The 15,464-nt window shown below is 33.4% G+C and overlaps 1 protein-coding gene across 1 annotated transcript; it reads right to left on the bottom strand.

The window, feature by feature from the left end:
* Positions 1 to 288: 288 nt before the first annotated feature.
* Positions 289 to 13,466, bottom strand: LOC128166779 (general transcription factor 3C polypeptide 3-like). The gene is made up of 27 exons (XM_052832155.1): positions 13,300 to 13,466; positions 12,391 to 12,676; positions 11,758 to 11,979; positions 11,567 to 11,580; positions 11,090 to 11,204; positions 10,790 to 10,866; positions 10,472 to 10,586; positions 10,012 to 10,187; positions 9,622 to 9,709; positions 9,335 to 9,393; positions 8,934 to 9,046; positions 8,358 to 8,445; positions 8,095 to 8,241; positions 6,397 to 6,577; positions 5,871 to 5,899; positions 5,646 to 5,775; positions 5,202 to 5,273; positions 5,011 to 5,069; positions 4,576 to 4,680; positions 4,274 to 4,360; positions 4,075 to 4,173; positions 3,752 to 3,827; positions 3,205 to 3,329; positions 2,887 to 2,974; positions 2,404 to 2,474; positions 2,047 to 2,158; positions 289 to 1,101 (listed from the first exon to the last, which is right to left on the bottom strand). Exons 1-26 carry the CDS (start codon positions 13,438 to 13,440, stop codon positions 2,048 to 2,050), a joined length of 2,874 nt encoding a protein of 957 aa, XP_052688115.1. The 5' UTR covers positions 13,441 to 13,466; the 3' UTR covers positions 289 to 1,101; position 2,047.
* Positions 13,467 to 15,464: the final 1,998 nt, after the last annotated feature.

The following is a 15,464-nucleotide window of genomic DNA, read 5'->3' as shown; positions in this document are numbered from 1 at the left end:
TTGACATTAAAGAAGGTTGACGGACAATGGCAAGTAAAATGACAGTTCTACAGCCGAAACCGACCAATAAGGCTACTGAGCTACCACTTGTGAATAATCTTTCAAATATAACAGTCACAAGATTGTGCCCAGACCTAATGTGGTATCAGAAGAAAAAGGCAAGGGAACAGCGATGAATAAACAAAGGTTCTGTGAAAAATAATATTTAGGCAAAAAAATCACTACCACGCACTCTTTCTTACAGGCAGGAGAGGGGAAAACATGTAGGCTGTAATTTGCAGGCATATAGACAGTTTCTGTTTAATAATTGTCAATGTATTTATATTTAAAACCATTGATTATTTGGCAAAAAATTGCATTCAAATACATTGTACACAGGTTATTTTTTTGCTCTTAGTGTAATGACAATTTTTATCTGATCTGTTTTGGTCAACGTTTGTTGTTATCAGTGAATATAAATCAATGTATATTTATGATCATTTTCTTTTTTCAGTTGATCTCTCTTATAGTAAATACATGTAATATCATCTTAATGACTTCCATCTAGTTGTCTAAAGACTGCATTTCTAAATAATCAATCATCACAAATGAGAGAATTTTAGATCCAACATCTTTTCTAGGCATAAACATACAATTAAAAAAAATATCAACAAAAAATGGCCTGAAGGTTTTCAAAGTCTTCACACACATTGTAGATGTTCTTTCAGTCAGGTTGTACTGTTCTTCCCGTACATTCTGCAGTGTATTGATTCCCCAAGTATGGCAGAGGTACTAAATCCCTGACACAAGACTCTATGGCTGCAATCTGTAAAATAGACACTGGGGTCTCTATAAGAGCACCTGCAGACTTATTGGCAGAGTGTGAGTGCACATCCTTAAGTGTCTCTGACTAGACCAATGTGTGTTTGTCAGACACCTGTAATTTATGTCTACCAAACTTGCTCCATCACTCCAATTTCACATAGAATATCTTTCCCCTGCCACATGTGAAGTGTACTGATAATTTTTAGGTAAGTACATCTATGCTGTAAGTTTTTTAAGTCAAGTCAAAACAGACTGACTACAGTGGGTAACTTCTCTTTCAAAACAGTCGGTGGTTTCCTAAGAAGAAACAAAACAAGTTATAAGATGTACTACACTGTGTATTTACAAAAAAATACTACAATTCAATAATAGTGGACTAAATATTAAATTTATATATTTTTTCATGTATACACTAGTTATGCAGGAACATGTACTTCATTTTCTTGGAAAATAATTAAAACTTAACAAGTGTGTTTGCTTGAATTTAATCATGATATTGGTTGAAATTATTATTTCAAAGAGCTTCATGATATACATGTAGACTATTAGACCTCAGAAAATCTTCCAGCGATAATATATTCTCAAAAGACCAAGCAGAAATATAAATAAATTTTGATTAGCGCTACAGGAAATTCTTCATTTATGCATTGAATGCTTATCTTTGTATGTTGTTGGCCCTATATCACAACAAGCGGTGCAGACAAATTATCACACCACGCTAATGTGCAGTATTCAATTTGTCTGCACCGCTTGGTGCGTTATAGGCATTCAATGCTTATATTTATAATCATACTGATGTCTATTTGTATAAAATATTTGTGTGACATTGCTTTAAAGCCATTATATAAGCTCTTAATCAGGGATATGAAACATACATGGAACAGCCATATTAACATGCTATTTAGTTCGCTTCCTCAACTATAAATATAGCGTCTGAAACTTTGTCGAAAATTTTTTCTACTGATGAATAGATTTGATTTAACGATTATTTTCCCTTGGTACATATCAAGTTAGTTATGAAAGTTTGAACGTTTCATTTAATCTTACAATAATTCAAAACGTGTGATGACGTTTATATTTGTGCTCATTGCACATGTATTGGCTAAGTGGATTCAAGGGAAATTGAACATCTCAGATTTCCACAGTAAATATAAGGGGAAATATACACTGAATGTAAATATTATATCTTTAAAAATACCAAAAAAAGAAAGAAATTGGCATTAGCAAAAGAGTCCATTTTACCTCAGATGACCAAGTATCGATTCATGATATGTCTGGCTAGGGCATCGGAGCCGCTGGACTTGTAGATAATCATCAGATTGTAAGCCAACTGGTGCGTCAGGTCAAACCGATTCTAATGGGAAAATGATTTACCGGTACTAGTAAGTTTACATGTACTTTAATTATCTCAAAGGAATCTTAATCGTGTGAGGTCTAAAGTATATGTCAATTTGTAAAATGTTATTACTGGCAAGTGTTTTTTCACCAATAAAGCAGTTTACCATGCCCCAAAAATCTATTCCTCTTTCCTGCAAACGAAATATTTTAATCATGTTGCACTGAGTTAATTTGATATACAAAGCAATAGCAGATACTGACCTCTCCATCCTCGATGATTGGAGGAAATGTCAGGCCTTTTTTGTAGTAATGGATGGCAGCATAGGTCAGCCCTACAGACAATTACAACACCATCAATGATCATCAAAAACTGCACTATTGTTATATAAAAGAAAGACATGAGTTAAACTAATTAACCTGTAAGAATTAATTAAATCAAAGGCCACCTTTTAAAAATAGATAGTTTGCAGTCTCTTGACAGACTGACAAAAAGTACCAACTGACAATTCCTTTATTTTCTTGACTGCATAATTTACAGTGTTGAGAAAACTCTGACTCAAGATTTGTTGAGAAAACTCTGACTCAAGATTTATCAATAACAATCTGACCAAAATTTTTGCTTGTTTGCAGATCTTTTTATTGCATAAAAAACAAAAATTAACTTCCTACCAATCTAAAGTTTAAACATTGAGTCAGCAGAGGGCAAACAAACAGTTTTTTAAAAAAATGGCTCAAAATTCATACCCAGCTGATGCAGTGCTCGACCCAAGTTGTAGTATATCTCTTGACACTCCCCTCGAAGTTCCATGTAGTTGTTTATAAAGGTTAGTCCCTGAAAAACATGTAATACATGTAAATACAAATCACAAGACTTAAAACATGATCAATTTGTTTCAAACATCCATTTTCTACATGAAATCAGTATAAAAAGGTTAGTCCCTGCAAAGCATGTAATACATGTAAATCAAAATCACAAGACTTAAAACATGATCTTTTTGTTTCGAACATCCATTTTCTACATGAAATCAATAGACTTAAATATAGATCAAACCTGCACCTCACCTGAGCAAAGAGGGAATGCTTTTTAGAGGAATACTTCTGGCCAGCCAGGTGGATTAATGTGAGTCCTATACAGAGATTGACCAATGGGTCCTCAGGACACGTCCGGAGAACTGCCACATACTCTCCTACAGTCACAAAATGTCTACGTCAAGGCAATCAAAATGCTGCTTTTATAATGAGTAATGGAAATACTATCAAATATGGTTAAACATTTTTTTCTCTTTTAAAATGAACATATTTGTGAAATCTAGATAACACTTTCTTCCTTATTTAGAATGTACTTTAAGGCTTTTGACATCACTTTTTCCCATGCCTAGTGTGTACTTGTAGGTTCCAGATATCACTTTCCCTCTAACATAGATCATACTTGTAGGTTCCAGATATCACTCTTTCTCATCAAGTGCATACTTCAATCTCTCTCTCTCTCTCTCTCTCTCTCTCTCTCTCTCTCTCTCTCTCTCTCTCTCTCTCTCTCTCTCTCTCTCTCTCTCTCTCTCTCTGTTAAGCATATTGACGTTTAGATTCCAGATATCACTTTCTCTCTTACCTAGTGCATACTTGTAGGTTCCGGATATGGTTGCATTATGCCCATTAAGTAACTCTACAGGAGCATGATCAGGATTCTGAAAATGAACCAGAAAATGAAATAAATATTATAATTGCATTTTAATTTACATTTGAGCAATAATTTTTGATTCAACAACATACACCACAATGAATATAACTATTAGTATATAAAAATGTTGACATTTTAGTTTTTAATTTGAAACTGAAAATTCAACATCTAAGGGGTAAAAAAACCCACATTTCTCTCTGTGCTGTGACAGATTACAGGCATCAGATTAAACAGATAACACAGCTAACACTCACAGTTAGTAGATAGCGAAGACAAAATCTGCTATGTCTGTTTTCAGTGGAAATCAATAATACTTGGTTCAGTAAATTCCATGCTTGGTTTTTGTGCCCTTCCTGTAAATTTTGAAATAAAAAATAAATGAGACACAACACAATTTGGGCCGACTTAATAACTGTGATATGCTGTACAGTGTTGTATATTTTCTAAGCATACCTTGATACAGATTTCTCTGATATGACTGAAGGCAAAGTGTTCATTCTTTGATCGAATACAGGCCAGCAGACACATAAACTCAGCTTGCTTAAAAGTCAAAAGTATAAAATGTTGAAGACAAAAGTTTTTAGATAAAGACTTTAAAAAACACATAATATTTTCATAAAGCTAAGTCCAAGACCTGTACTTTCTCATATGTCGTTTGTACAGAAATATAACATATAACAATTCAATAATTCATAAAAAATATTGTTTAATTTCAATGATATGACATCTTCTGTAATTTTTTCAATTTTATTTACCTTGACTTTCCTTGGCTCTAGCATGAAGTAGGGACAGGACATACTAAGGGCCGTCACTTCTAGTAAATCGTCATATTTCTTGTTGTTTAACAACAATTCACACAGCTATAAATGTACAGAAATTGTTTTTATGCTGACAAATTTTTACACAAATCATTCACAGTACTGATAACAAGTATTGAACCTTAACATTAATAAAATGCAAAAGTCGTTTATATTTCCCAATGTTCATGTTTTAAATTATTTCCAAAAAATTGAAACATCACTTTTGAACAATGAATACTTAAGAAAGTTTCTTTTTACCACAGTGAATACTAAATAGGGCATAAAATTTGTAAATTATTGACCATGTAAAGAGATATTACATTGTATTATGACATATTGAAACCAAAACTTCCCAATTTTGCAAAAAAAAAAAAATATGCACTGTTTTACCTTAACAAACAAATCCCATAAGTCATCAACTGGAATGTCAGACTTTGATGAATCTCCAACTAAAAGAAAATAAAACCAAAAAAAAAATCATTTCTATAAAGATATTCAGTAAAACAGCAATATTCTAGAGCTTTCAATATTATCTTTAGTCCTAATACAACTCTAATGATATTCCTCAGTTCTAATCATACCTTTATAGCCAGGTTTAAAATGGTCCTGCAGCATTTCTCTCCTAGTTTTATTAGATCTACAGCAATATACAGCTGAAATTCATAGGAAACAATACATATGCATGTATTTCATTTGGTAATGAACTATGAATATATATCATATAGGTAATGCTGTGTTCAATGTTTGTGTAAGTCTAAATTCTTGTGTCATTTTCAATAGTAAAAATTTATTATTTTATTACATGAAACTACTACTGTAAATTGCAAAAGAGTGAATTATTTCTTATCAGTGCATTTAAGTCAAGAAATGTACATGTAAATGAAAACTAACACTTTTTTCATAATCACTCCTTCATATAATTTGGAATATGCTTGTATATTGGCATATAAAGGTGCTTTTTTCAGATCAAATCAAAATATTTTTGTTCAATCATCAAATTGACTATTCATTCCAGTTGTACACACCCTTGATGAAGTCTGGGTCATTTAGATCCTTGAACATGTTGAACAACAAGGCTTTACATTCGTGGTAAAACTCGTTCAATCGACCATGGGCATAAAACAGCATACATCTCTGGAGCAGCAAAGTTTTCTCCTAGAGAAAAAATGTCAAGTTTTTGGAAGGATGCATTTAGATTTGTTAGTTTTGGACTTCAGTTTATTTTTAATGTACGTAATATATACATGTACCTCTTTTGTGAGTAAACCATCAGACTCATCTGTAAAGATATAAAAGACAAAAAATTACAATGAGGTGCATTGGCATTTTTATCAATAGTCAGAAAGGTGCCCTCAAATATCTAATATATTACTAAAACCAAAAACAAGTGCCAAAATCAACAGTAAAACAGAAAATAACATGTTTTTTATCGCTTTATTTCAGAAACAGATGTCAGAGTGGTCAGACACAACAAAAGCTTCATCACATTAAGTGTTACATGACTGAGTCAGCCCTCCCCCACCCCCATCCCCAACCCCAGTAGCATAACCAAAGCTGAGTGCTCTTAGAATAGCTGAGTTTGCCCCCCCCCCCCCCCCCCCCCCCCCACCCGCCCTTACTCCCTTTAGTTTTACCCATACCAAAAGCTATTAAGACAGCTGACTTGTCCACCCCTTCTGCCTTTTGGTTTTCCTTTGCTATAAGAAGGCTGAGTCCCCCCTCCCCACCCTCAGCTTTATTTACCCCTGCTGAATGCCTCCCCCCAGCTTTATTTACCCCTGCTGAGTGCTTTCAATGCCTCCTCGTGTTTCCCCAGCTGTGACTGCAGGGTGGACAGGGACATCCTGGCCTCGATGTGAGAGGGGGCCATCTCCACTACCCTGCTGTAGGCATCCACTGCTCTCTCCACCTCCCCCAAGGAGTTCAGACACTCCGCAAGCCTCAGCCACACAGCAGCCTGAAAAATTACCGCCATTACTAAGACATGTACCAGTAGATGTAAATTTCAAACTAGTGGGTATTGTTTTTTTTTACAAAAAAACACATGTCTCCCCTTCTCCCCAAGGATTGTAATATGGGGCAAATTTAACAATTGAAAAAGAATGATGTCAGCTATATGTTACCCAGACCCAGACAAAATTTTATTATCTTTTTCTTAATTTGACCTTGAGTAAAACATAGTCAAGGTCATATATAAATCAATAGTACATCTAAGTGTATTATAATTGCTCTTTGTTTAAAGTTTGAAGCCCTTCTGTCAAAGTATATTCAGGAGTTGAACAATGAAGTTTTTTCTAATATGACCTTGAAATAAAAATTCTAGGTCAAGGTCAAAAATTTTGGTAAGGTTCAACTAGGTTATATACCATCTATCTATGATACAAGTTAAAAGTCTGTATGTTAAAGGAGTCTTGTGTTATGGTCCGGACAATATTTTTTATGAAAAGCTTGACCTTTAAGTTCAAAATAGGTCAAGGTCAAAACTTTTGGTGGCATGCACTCCTTCTCAATTCCATCTACCTATGTTTCAAGTTTGAAGTCTTAATGTCAAAGGGTATTAAAGTTATGACCCAGACAAAATTTTATTATTTTTTTCTTAATTGGACCTTGAGTAAAACAAGGTCAAGGTCAAATATTATTCAATAGTACACCTAAGTGTATTATTATTGTTCTTTGTTTAAAGTTTGAAGTCCTTCTGTCAAAGTATATTCAGGAGTTGAACAATGAAGTTTTTTCTAATATGACCTTGAAATAAAAATTCTAGGTCAAGGTCAAAAATTTTGGTAAGGTTCAACTAGGTTATATACCATCTATCCATGATACAAGTTAAAAGTTTGTATGTTAAAGGAGTCTTGTGTTATGGTCCAGACAATATTTTTTATGAAAAGCTTGACCTAGAAGTACAAAATAGGTCAAGGTCAAAACTTTTGGTGGTGAGCACCCCTTCTCAATACCATCTACCTATGTTCCAAGTTTGAAGTTTTAATGTCAAAGGGTATTTAAGTTACGGCCTGGACAAATTTGGATGAAGAAGAATAAGAAGAATAAGAAGAAGAATAATAATAAAAAGAAACCGAAGAATAACAAGAGGGTCTTCCGTTGAAAACGGAAGACCCTAATAAGAAGAATAAGAAAGTCGACAAAAACAATATGTCTCCCCTTTGAAAGGGGAGACATAATGACATACAGTTCATGTTTGATAACACAAACATACAATATCTCGAATAACATGAATATAATGGAGTTCATTAATAATCTCTTCAAAATGTTTTTTTTATCTTAATATCTTAAATCCCTTGATATGTCATTCTTTTTTTATACTGATCTAAAGATAACAAGGTTTGAAACTTTGCTTTATGGGGCCTTACATAAATGTATTCTACTGTTGCTGTGTTTATGAATGAAACTGTAACCTTTGCAACAGATTTATTTATGAAATTGACATATATTTTTCAATAAGACTGTCAGAAATACCAGGTTGTAATTCTCTGAGTTGACAAGTTTCTTCAGGATTGGCTTTGCGTCAACAAAACATCTCTGGTCCATGTATGCCTCCGCTACATCCAAATATAAATCACCAACATCTTCCACACTCTCTTGAAACAGTTGATTTATAACAACCTACAACAGAAAATTTAACTGGCGTGCATTTCTACAGTTATAGAGAAGTGGCCAATACAAGTTTAATTATAAATTGATATCTGTATTTAACTTGAAGCCTGCTTGTTTTCTGTTACCTGTGCAATAGTAAAGAGTTTGTTCTGTATAAGGCATATTCCAAGTTTCACCCTCAAGTCAATGGGGAGGATTTCTGGTATGGCAACACTATAAAACAATTGTATTTACAAAGCTCCACATAGGAAAAAACATATTAACATGTACCAATACGTAATGTACAAATAAATGTCCTTGTATCATCTTGAGAGCACAAAACATTAGGTGTCAAATTGTGATTAAAATAGGCAACTACTGTGGAATCATTAAATTTCATTGGGGCCAATTTTCATAGATTGCTTAAATTTTACAGGTTCGTGGGGACGTAATTTCGTATATTCTCTTAAACCTAAAAAGGAGATATGACTTTATTACCCTAAATTATTAATTCGTGGAGGATGTTAATTCGTGGATGCGAGGTACCCACGAATTCCACGAAAATTGAGCCACCACGAAATCTAATGATTCCACAGTATATGATACTGACCATTCGTCTATGGTCACTGGGGCATGTGTTCTACAGTTAAGGTATCTACAATACTAACTTCTGATATTCAAAATGTCTTACTTAATGATTTATATACAGGTATGTTTCTTACGAGCTGATTTTGACGGCACCATTTTCTATGAGGGAGATGCCTATGGGAACAGCTTTGCTCCATTCTCTGTTGACATTTAATTGAAATACAACCCCACAGTGATTCACCAGCACCTGAAGAGAGGTTAAAAAAACAAAATATATGTGTTATATGTACATTAATTAGAAATGCAGGCATTGCAATACATGTACTATATACCACATAATGCAAGACAATGTATAGGATAGAAATACTATATACCATATTTACCATGAGTGAATTTTCAAAGATAACATCAATTACTGTAACTTCAATCATAGTTTCATATAAAAGTTATTTTTAAACTTTAAGAAATTATTTTTCCATCTTAATGTGTGCACATTGTATTCATTATACTTCATGCTAATTTCAATTCAATTTACCTCAATGGCTTGCAGAAACTGTCTTTGAGTCATTAACAGTTCCATGAATAAATTCACATCTGAAAAAATATATTATATTATCAAAACTATAGTAAACACATTCAGTGAATGCATTACACATAAATCTCTAGCATACATCAATTTGCTTAAAATAACAATATAAAAAATACCAATAACTTGTCGTGTTTTCTAGCTTTTATATTAAAGATTGCATGGATTTTTTTTAACAAAACCTGTTTTGTACTGTACTTTAATCAATTAACAAACATTCGATTATAAATTTAAACCTTCAGCTGTCACATTTTCAGAATTTGCCTCAAATGCATTTCTCATGGTTTCCATGGCAGACACTTTATCATCTTCTTCATAGTAATGCTGCAAAACCAACACTATACATATGTATGTGAATATTCATATCAAAGCCTCATTCCTTCAATGTTTTTGCGAGATAAAACATAGAAGTGTAAAATCACAGCATAAATCAACCATACTCAGCAAGATATACACATTAATACATGTATGTAAATACATTTTCATGCTGCAAAGCCAACATTTAATTAATGTAAGTGATTCGTCATCATAAATAAAAGTAGATTATTATTTATTTCTTATTTGGAAAGTTGACACATAAAATTACAATGTTAACCAATCAGAGCCCCTTATTGGCTGTTGGTTACCTTGGTGATTGTTCTAGCAATCTCCATGTATCGCTCGCCATCTTGAGATGGAGTTATCCTCAGCATGGACTTATAGCCTTCTAGAGCCTTTTTCTTCTCCCCTAACTCTTCATATAAATGACTTCTGCTCCAGAATAAGTCAAGGTTTTGAGGATTTTGAGGCTCAGCTCGTAGTGCTTAAAGGTTAATAAAATATAATGGGCACACATTTCTAATGTTCCAGTACCACTGAACAATGAACAACAATCCATAAACAAAATACAAAAATGTACATGCATTCACAAAATTACCATGAACAAATTGATCTTGCCTAAAAATTAGACACAACAATCTTGACCAATAATACAATGTTCATGCAAGTTCTGATAGATACAAAAATGGAAAAAATAAATTTAGGAACTTTACTGAAAATGACAAGCTTATAACAACCTACTGCATTTTTTTCCCTACAATATCTTACCTTTGGTGTAACAGAGAGTGGCCTGTTGTTTGTCTCCCAGCTCCTGACATAGTTCAGCGAGTCGGATCCAACTGTTACGGTCCACTGGGTTTAGATATGCTGATATCAAACTGTACTGTACACAACAAAAAATAAAATATATCAAATTATATTGTACATATCAACATTAGAATTATTTATCGGTACGGCAATAAAGGAATTTCAAAAAACAACATGTCTATCATGTAAAATGATATCAAAACAAATAACATGACTTAAGTATAACTATCACCAATCTTGACTGTTACAACTTAGAGTCTGTATCATAAACCAACTCACCTGAAGGGATTTCTTGAGGTCTCCTTGGTCCTCATAGATAAGGCCCAGTGTCTGAAAGGGCATGTATGCTTCTGGAGCTGAAATCAGGGTTAGAATAAATATTGACCATAGGAGAAAAATAAATTCTTTTAATAATACAGAATACAGGGGTCTTGTTTTGGCCGATTCGAGCAAGATACAGGTATGAATACTGAGTTTTGATATCTATGCACCACAACTTTTATTTGTAAAGAATTTGGTTTAAGTTATGTGTGAGGATGTCTTTGAAACAAGATACAGCAGACAATGTGTCCTTTATACCCATCTTGATGATATCCATGCATATTGATATGGCCTTTTCATGATCTCCTTGAGCAAACTTAATATTAGCTTCTCCCATCAGTCCCTCTAGATGTATGGGTAAATCGCTGTATTTCTACCAGAAAAGCAAAAACTAAAGTAAAGAATACCGATATCAAACAAAATTTAATTTCGTTATTTTCGTTGGCAGTAAAAAACAACGAAAATTAAATCCATGATGAATTTTTTAACCAATGTATTAATGAATACAAAGAGAATACGATATGATGAAATTAAATGCCAACGAAATTTTATTTGGTTAAAAAACAAACGAAATTTGGACCTAACGAATATATGTGCTTCTGCAGTATACCTATTTACTGTCAATGAGTTTATTGTCCCCCGAAACAGAGGTATAATAAAGATATACATGTATATTTATCAAATTCTGTATTTCCATCAAAAACTATTTTAGTCTAAATTACTGAGGATACATACCTTTTTCTTTTTACCTGCAAAGAAAAAATATTGGTATAATATGTATATAAAATGACTTACATTTGTATACAGAGATTTGATTTGATTTCATATTCAATTGATGATGTAATTTTAAGTATTTCATGAGTGAAGGGTAACAACAAAATCATAGAAACTTATTACAAATTTTACCAATTCCACAATGTACTCACGCATCCTCTTTCTGGGAGATTTCTCGTTCGCTTCCATGTCCTCTGATTGGCCGCCTCCATCATCCGCCCCCTCCTCGTCCTCTTCCTCCTCTACAATCGTCTCCTCTGTTGGCATGATGACATCTGTCACATGTATTGTCTGGGCCACATTGTCAATGTCAACAACCTGCTCAGAATCATCTGTGTCCATCAGCTGACTGAACTCTGTGAAACTTATTTTTCCTGAAAATTAAAAATCATTTTCAATACTCTTTATGGTGTAAAGGGCAAATTTTATTTCCATCTGTTTTAACAATTTTTACAGATTCATAAGTTATGTTTTGGCGAATTTTGATATAGGAAACAATTATTGTTTCCTATATCAAAAGTATTTTAATTATATAAAGACATGAAAAACAAAATAAAGGAACAACAATAATCATAAAAAGAAACTACCTGTTACTTGCAAGTTTTTCTAAGAACTGCTTTGTTAAACTTACAAGTTAATGAATAAAGAGTGGTATCTATTCACAAAACAAAAAACCAAATGTTCGTTCAATTTAAAAACAGTAAATCACTGTAAACTTTTCACTTTAAAACAAGTAAGCAAGAATAGGCGCTTGAATGTGTAGGTTATAGGTATCATTCTACAACCTGTCAGGTACTGAAGAGTTGGTTCTATCCCTGGCATCTTCACACCCTGTCCCCCTTCCTCTGACTGCACCAGTTGGAATCCCGAGGGTCCCTGTCCCCCTTCCTCTGCCTGCACCAGTTGGAATCCTGAGGGCCCCTGTCCACCTTCCTCTGCCTGCACCAGCTGGAACCCCGAGGGTCCCTGTTCAGTGCCCACACTAAAGCTGTGAAATTCATCTGAGGAGACTGTGGCCAGCAGCCCCAAGTTGGCTAGTTGATCAGTCGATACCTCAAAATACTGAACACTCTAGAAAACAGATTTAAAAGATATTGGACTGAACTTCCCATATTAATTCAAATGTTTAAAGTAATTAACTTGATAAACATATATTCTTTGTTTACGCTTTTCATTTAATTTTTGTCTCCACTTTATTTACAAATTCTCTAAGCACCTCGTGTGTGTTATTGAGGGTTTACAACGAGAGATTCAAACAGTGTTATAAGTGCTGCTGAATGAGAACTAAGAAAATTCTAGTGGAATTTTTTCACACACACAAACGAGGTCTCCACACATAAACACATCTTAAACTTCAATGTAAGTGACTATCCTAGTGTTCAACTTTAATAATTTTCCCTTAGTCTGATTAAAACGAATCACAATCTTCTAACGATAAGCATGGCATTTAGCAATATCATGCAGTGATCACAGCTATAGGCCTCTGAATTTCTATCAATAAGCCTCTAAATGTAGGGGAAGAGAAAGATATATACCCTATCTATATATAAATACACTTTTTATATAGATAGGATATATATCTTTCTCTTCTCCTACATTTAGCGGCTTATTGATAGAAATTCAAAGGCATGTGCAGTGATCAAGCCCATAATCAAACTACGAAAATGAAATTCATGAAAAGGAAAGGACCCTACCGCTTCTTGAACTGCATCTGCTAGAGATCCCTCAATTACTTGCCCAACGTCTTCTATTATAGCATACGTCGTTGTAGTTTGTTCGTCAATTTGGGAGTTTAATGTTGGATGTCCAACGTTGTTTTCATCTTTACCCTCCATTTTCAAAGTTACTTTCGGAATTCACTTCAAATTTGATCACTTTAAACGATAATTCTCAAAAGTATACGAATGAGTTGCGTATTTAGTAACTCGTACGTTGGTACGTTCGATACATTTTTTTGGCCGGGGGGGGGGGGGGGGGGGTGCATGAATATCCGTGTGCATAGTTAATCAATCAAGCACATTCTCCATGACCACGACCCAGCACTAACAGACAAATAGATGGGTTTTTTTAATTAAGTTTCCAAATTGACTGGTTTTTTTCTTCAGTTGATGATATTTTTTTTTTTTTTACTTTTTTTTCAGGGACGTATTTCTGTTACATGTTATTGATTCACGTATATATGTATATGTCTCGATCTGCTTTTTTACTGTTTTCAGAACCGGAGAATTAATACAGTACTGTCTGTTTGACTGGAAAGTCAAAGATGAACCTTTATACAATTCAGTTATGAATACCAATAATTTTTGCACTAGCCTTAGCTTTGTCCACACACTGTTTTGTCCATTGTAGATGTATTAGCAGGGAAGTATATATACGTCCCTGGTATTTTTACATGTAGTTAATGTTTAGCTTTTGCATGCTTATGTTTGATGTTTTGTTTCATTATAATACATGTAACTCATATTCATGACTGTATGCCGACATGGTAATTATCAATAAAATGAATTGAATTTTTAATTACCCCATGGGCAAGGCGCCTGACGTTAAAAATATTTCTTTTAATAATATGATACTAGTTTGCAAGATAAACAAAAATTATTTTGGATTTTAAACTGTGAAGAATTAGATATATTAAACTCTCTTGGTAAATTTTTACAAAAGGCATTGCCTTAATTTGTATTTCCTAGTCAAATCAGTATTGGTTTTTAACTTTTCAATCATATGATAAACTATTTCAAATTTGTATGTACATTTGTATTTTGACATATTCATGTATGGTGTTTAACATAAATATACAGAAGATACTGTATTGAGTGTGTAGAAACATACATATATATACTAATTAAATGTTCATGTCTGTCCTAGCTCTTTCAATCATCCAACTCTTTTGAATGTTTTATGTACATTGGATGTTGTATGTACAATCTTCATGTTGCCCCTTGAGGGCCCTTAATTGGTAAATAAAGAAATTGAAATTGAAATTGAATTATGATAATACAGGGGATAATCTCATTAGGAGTATATATATATTATACTCATCACAAATATCTTGACAAGGAAAAAAACAACTATATGTATATATACAATGTGAAATATATAGATACTTTTAACATCAGGCATCCGCTTGAATCCTAGAATCGAGTACTTTATATTGTGTCAACTTACATTTATACCAAAATTAAGATGCAGTTTATATTTTAATATATTTAAGATAATAATTGATAATTAAGTTACCTAATAAGGACCAATAAGATTGCTTTAAGATCGGATATAGAAAAATGTGTATCTTCTAAAATAAATTGAGACATGAATAACGGAGATTTATGATTGGGATCAAACCCCTGTGCTGATACAACTGCGTGGGCCTACTCGTATTGATTATACGTTTTATATGCAGGTAACATATTTATAATGAATTTTATGATCAGGGACGTAGCATCTGGGGGAGGGGCTGCAACGGATTAGACATTTCTTGATTTTGGGAAGTTCATAGTTGTTTTTTTCCTTGTCAAGATATTTTTGATGAGTCTGCAACCCCCCCCCCCTCCATGCACCTACTTTCAAAAACAATGCTACGTTTCTGATAATAATGTTATGTATGTGCTTAACACTTGAGGCAGGGTCAAATACACCTAAATATTGTAAAAACACGTTTTTCATGCATATAAAATCACGTGACCTTTACAAAATTCTGACTTTTTATTTAGTGTGTGTGTGTTGGGGGGAAGGGGGGGGGGGGTGTTACGTCATATATTTTGCAATTTTTCAATAATTATACAGGAATGATACTTTTAATTCGAGTGAAGAGGATGCCAACTTTTTAAAAGTTTAGTGACAAAAGTAGACTGTATCAACGAAT

The sequence above is a fragment of the Crassostrea angulata genome, chromosome 10 (assembly GCF_025612915.1).
Source record: "Crassostrea angulata isolate pt1a10 chromosome 10, ASM2561291v2, whole genome shotgun sequence".
Taxonomy (NCBI): Eukaryota; Metazoa; Mollusca; class Bivalvia; order Ostreida; family Ostreidae; genus Magallana; species Magallana angulata.
The sequence above is the reverse complement of the archived record's forward strand: the minus strand, read 5'-3'. Positions and strand labels throughout refer to the sequence as shown.

Coding starts and splice junctions, on each gene's coding strand:
- LOC128166779 (XM_052832155.1), bottom strand. CDS start 13,440: ATGGAGGGTAAAGATGAAAACAACGTTGGACATCCAACATTAAACTCC. Junction 9,710..10,011: donor TTGCTAGAACAATCACCAAG/GTAACCAACAGC, acceptor TTGGTTTTGCAG/CATTACTATGAAGAAGATGA. Junction 2,475..2,886: donor TCGAGCACTGCATCAGCTGG/GTATGAATTTTG, acceptor AATTGTCTGTAG/GGCTGACCTATGCTGCCATC.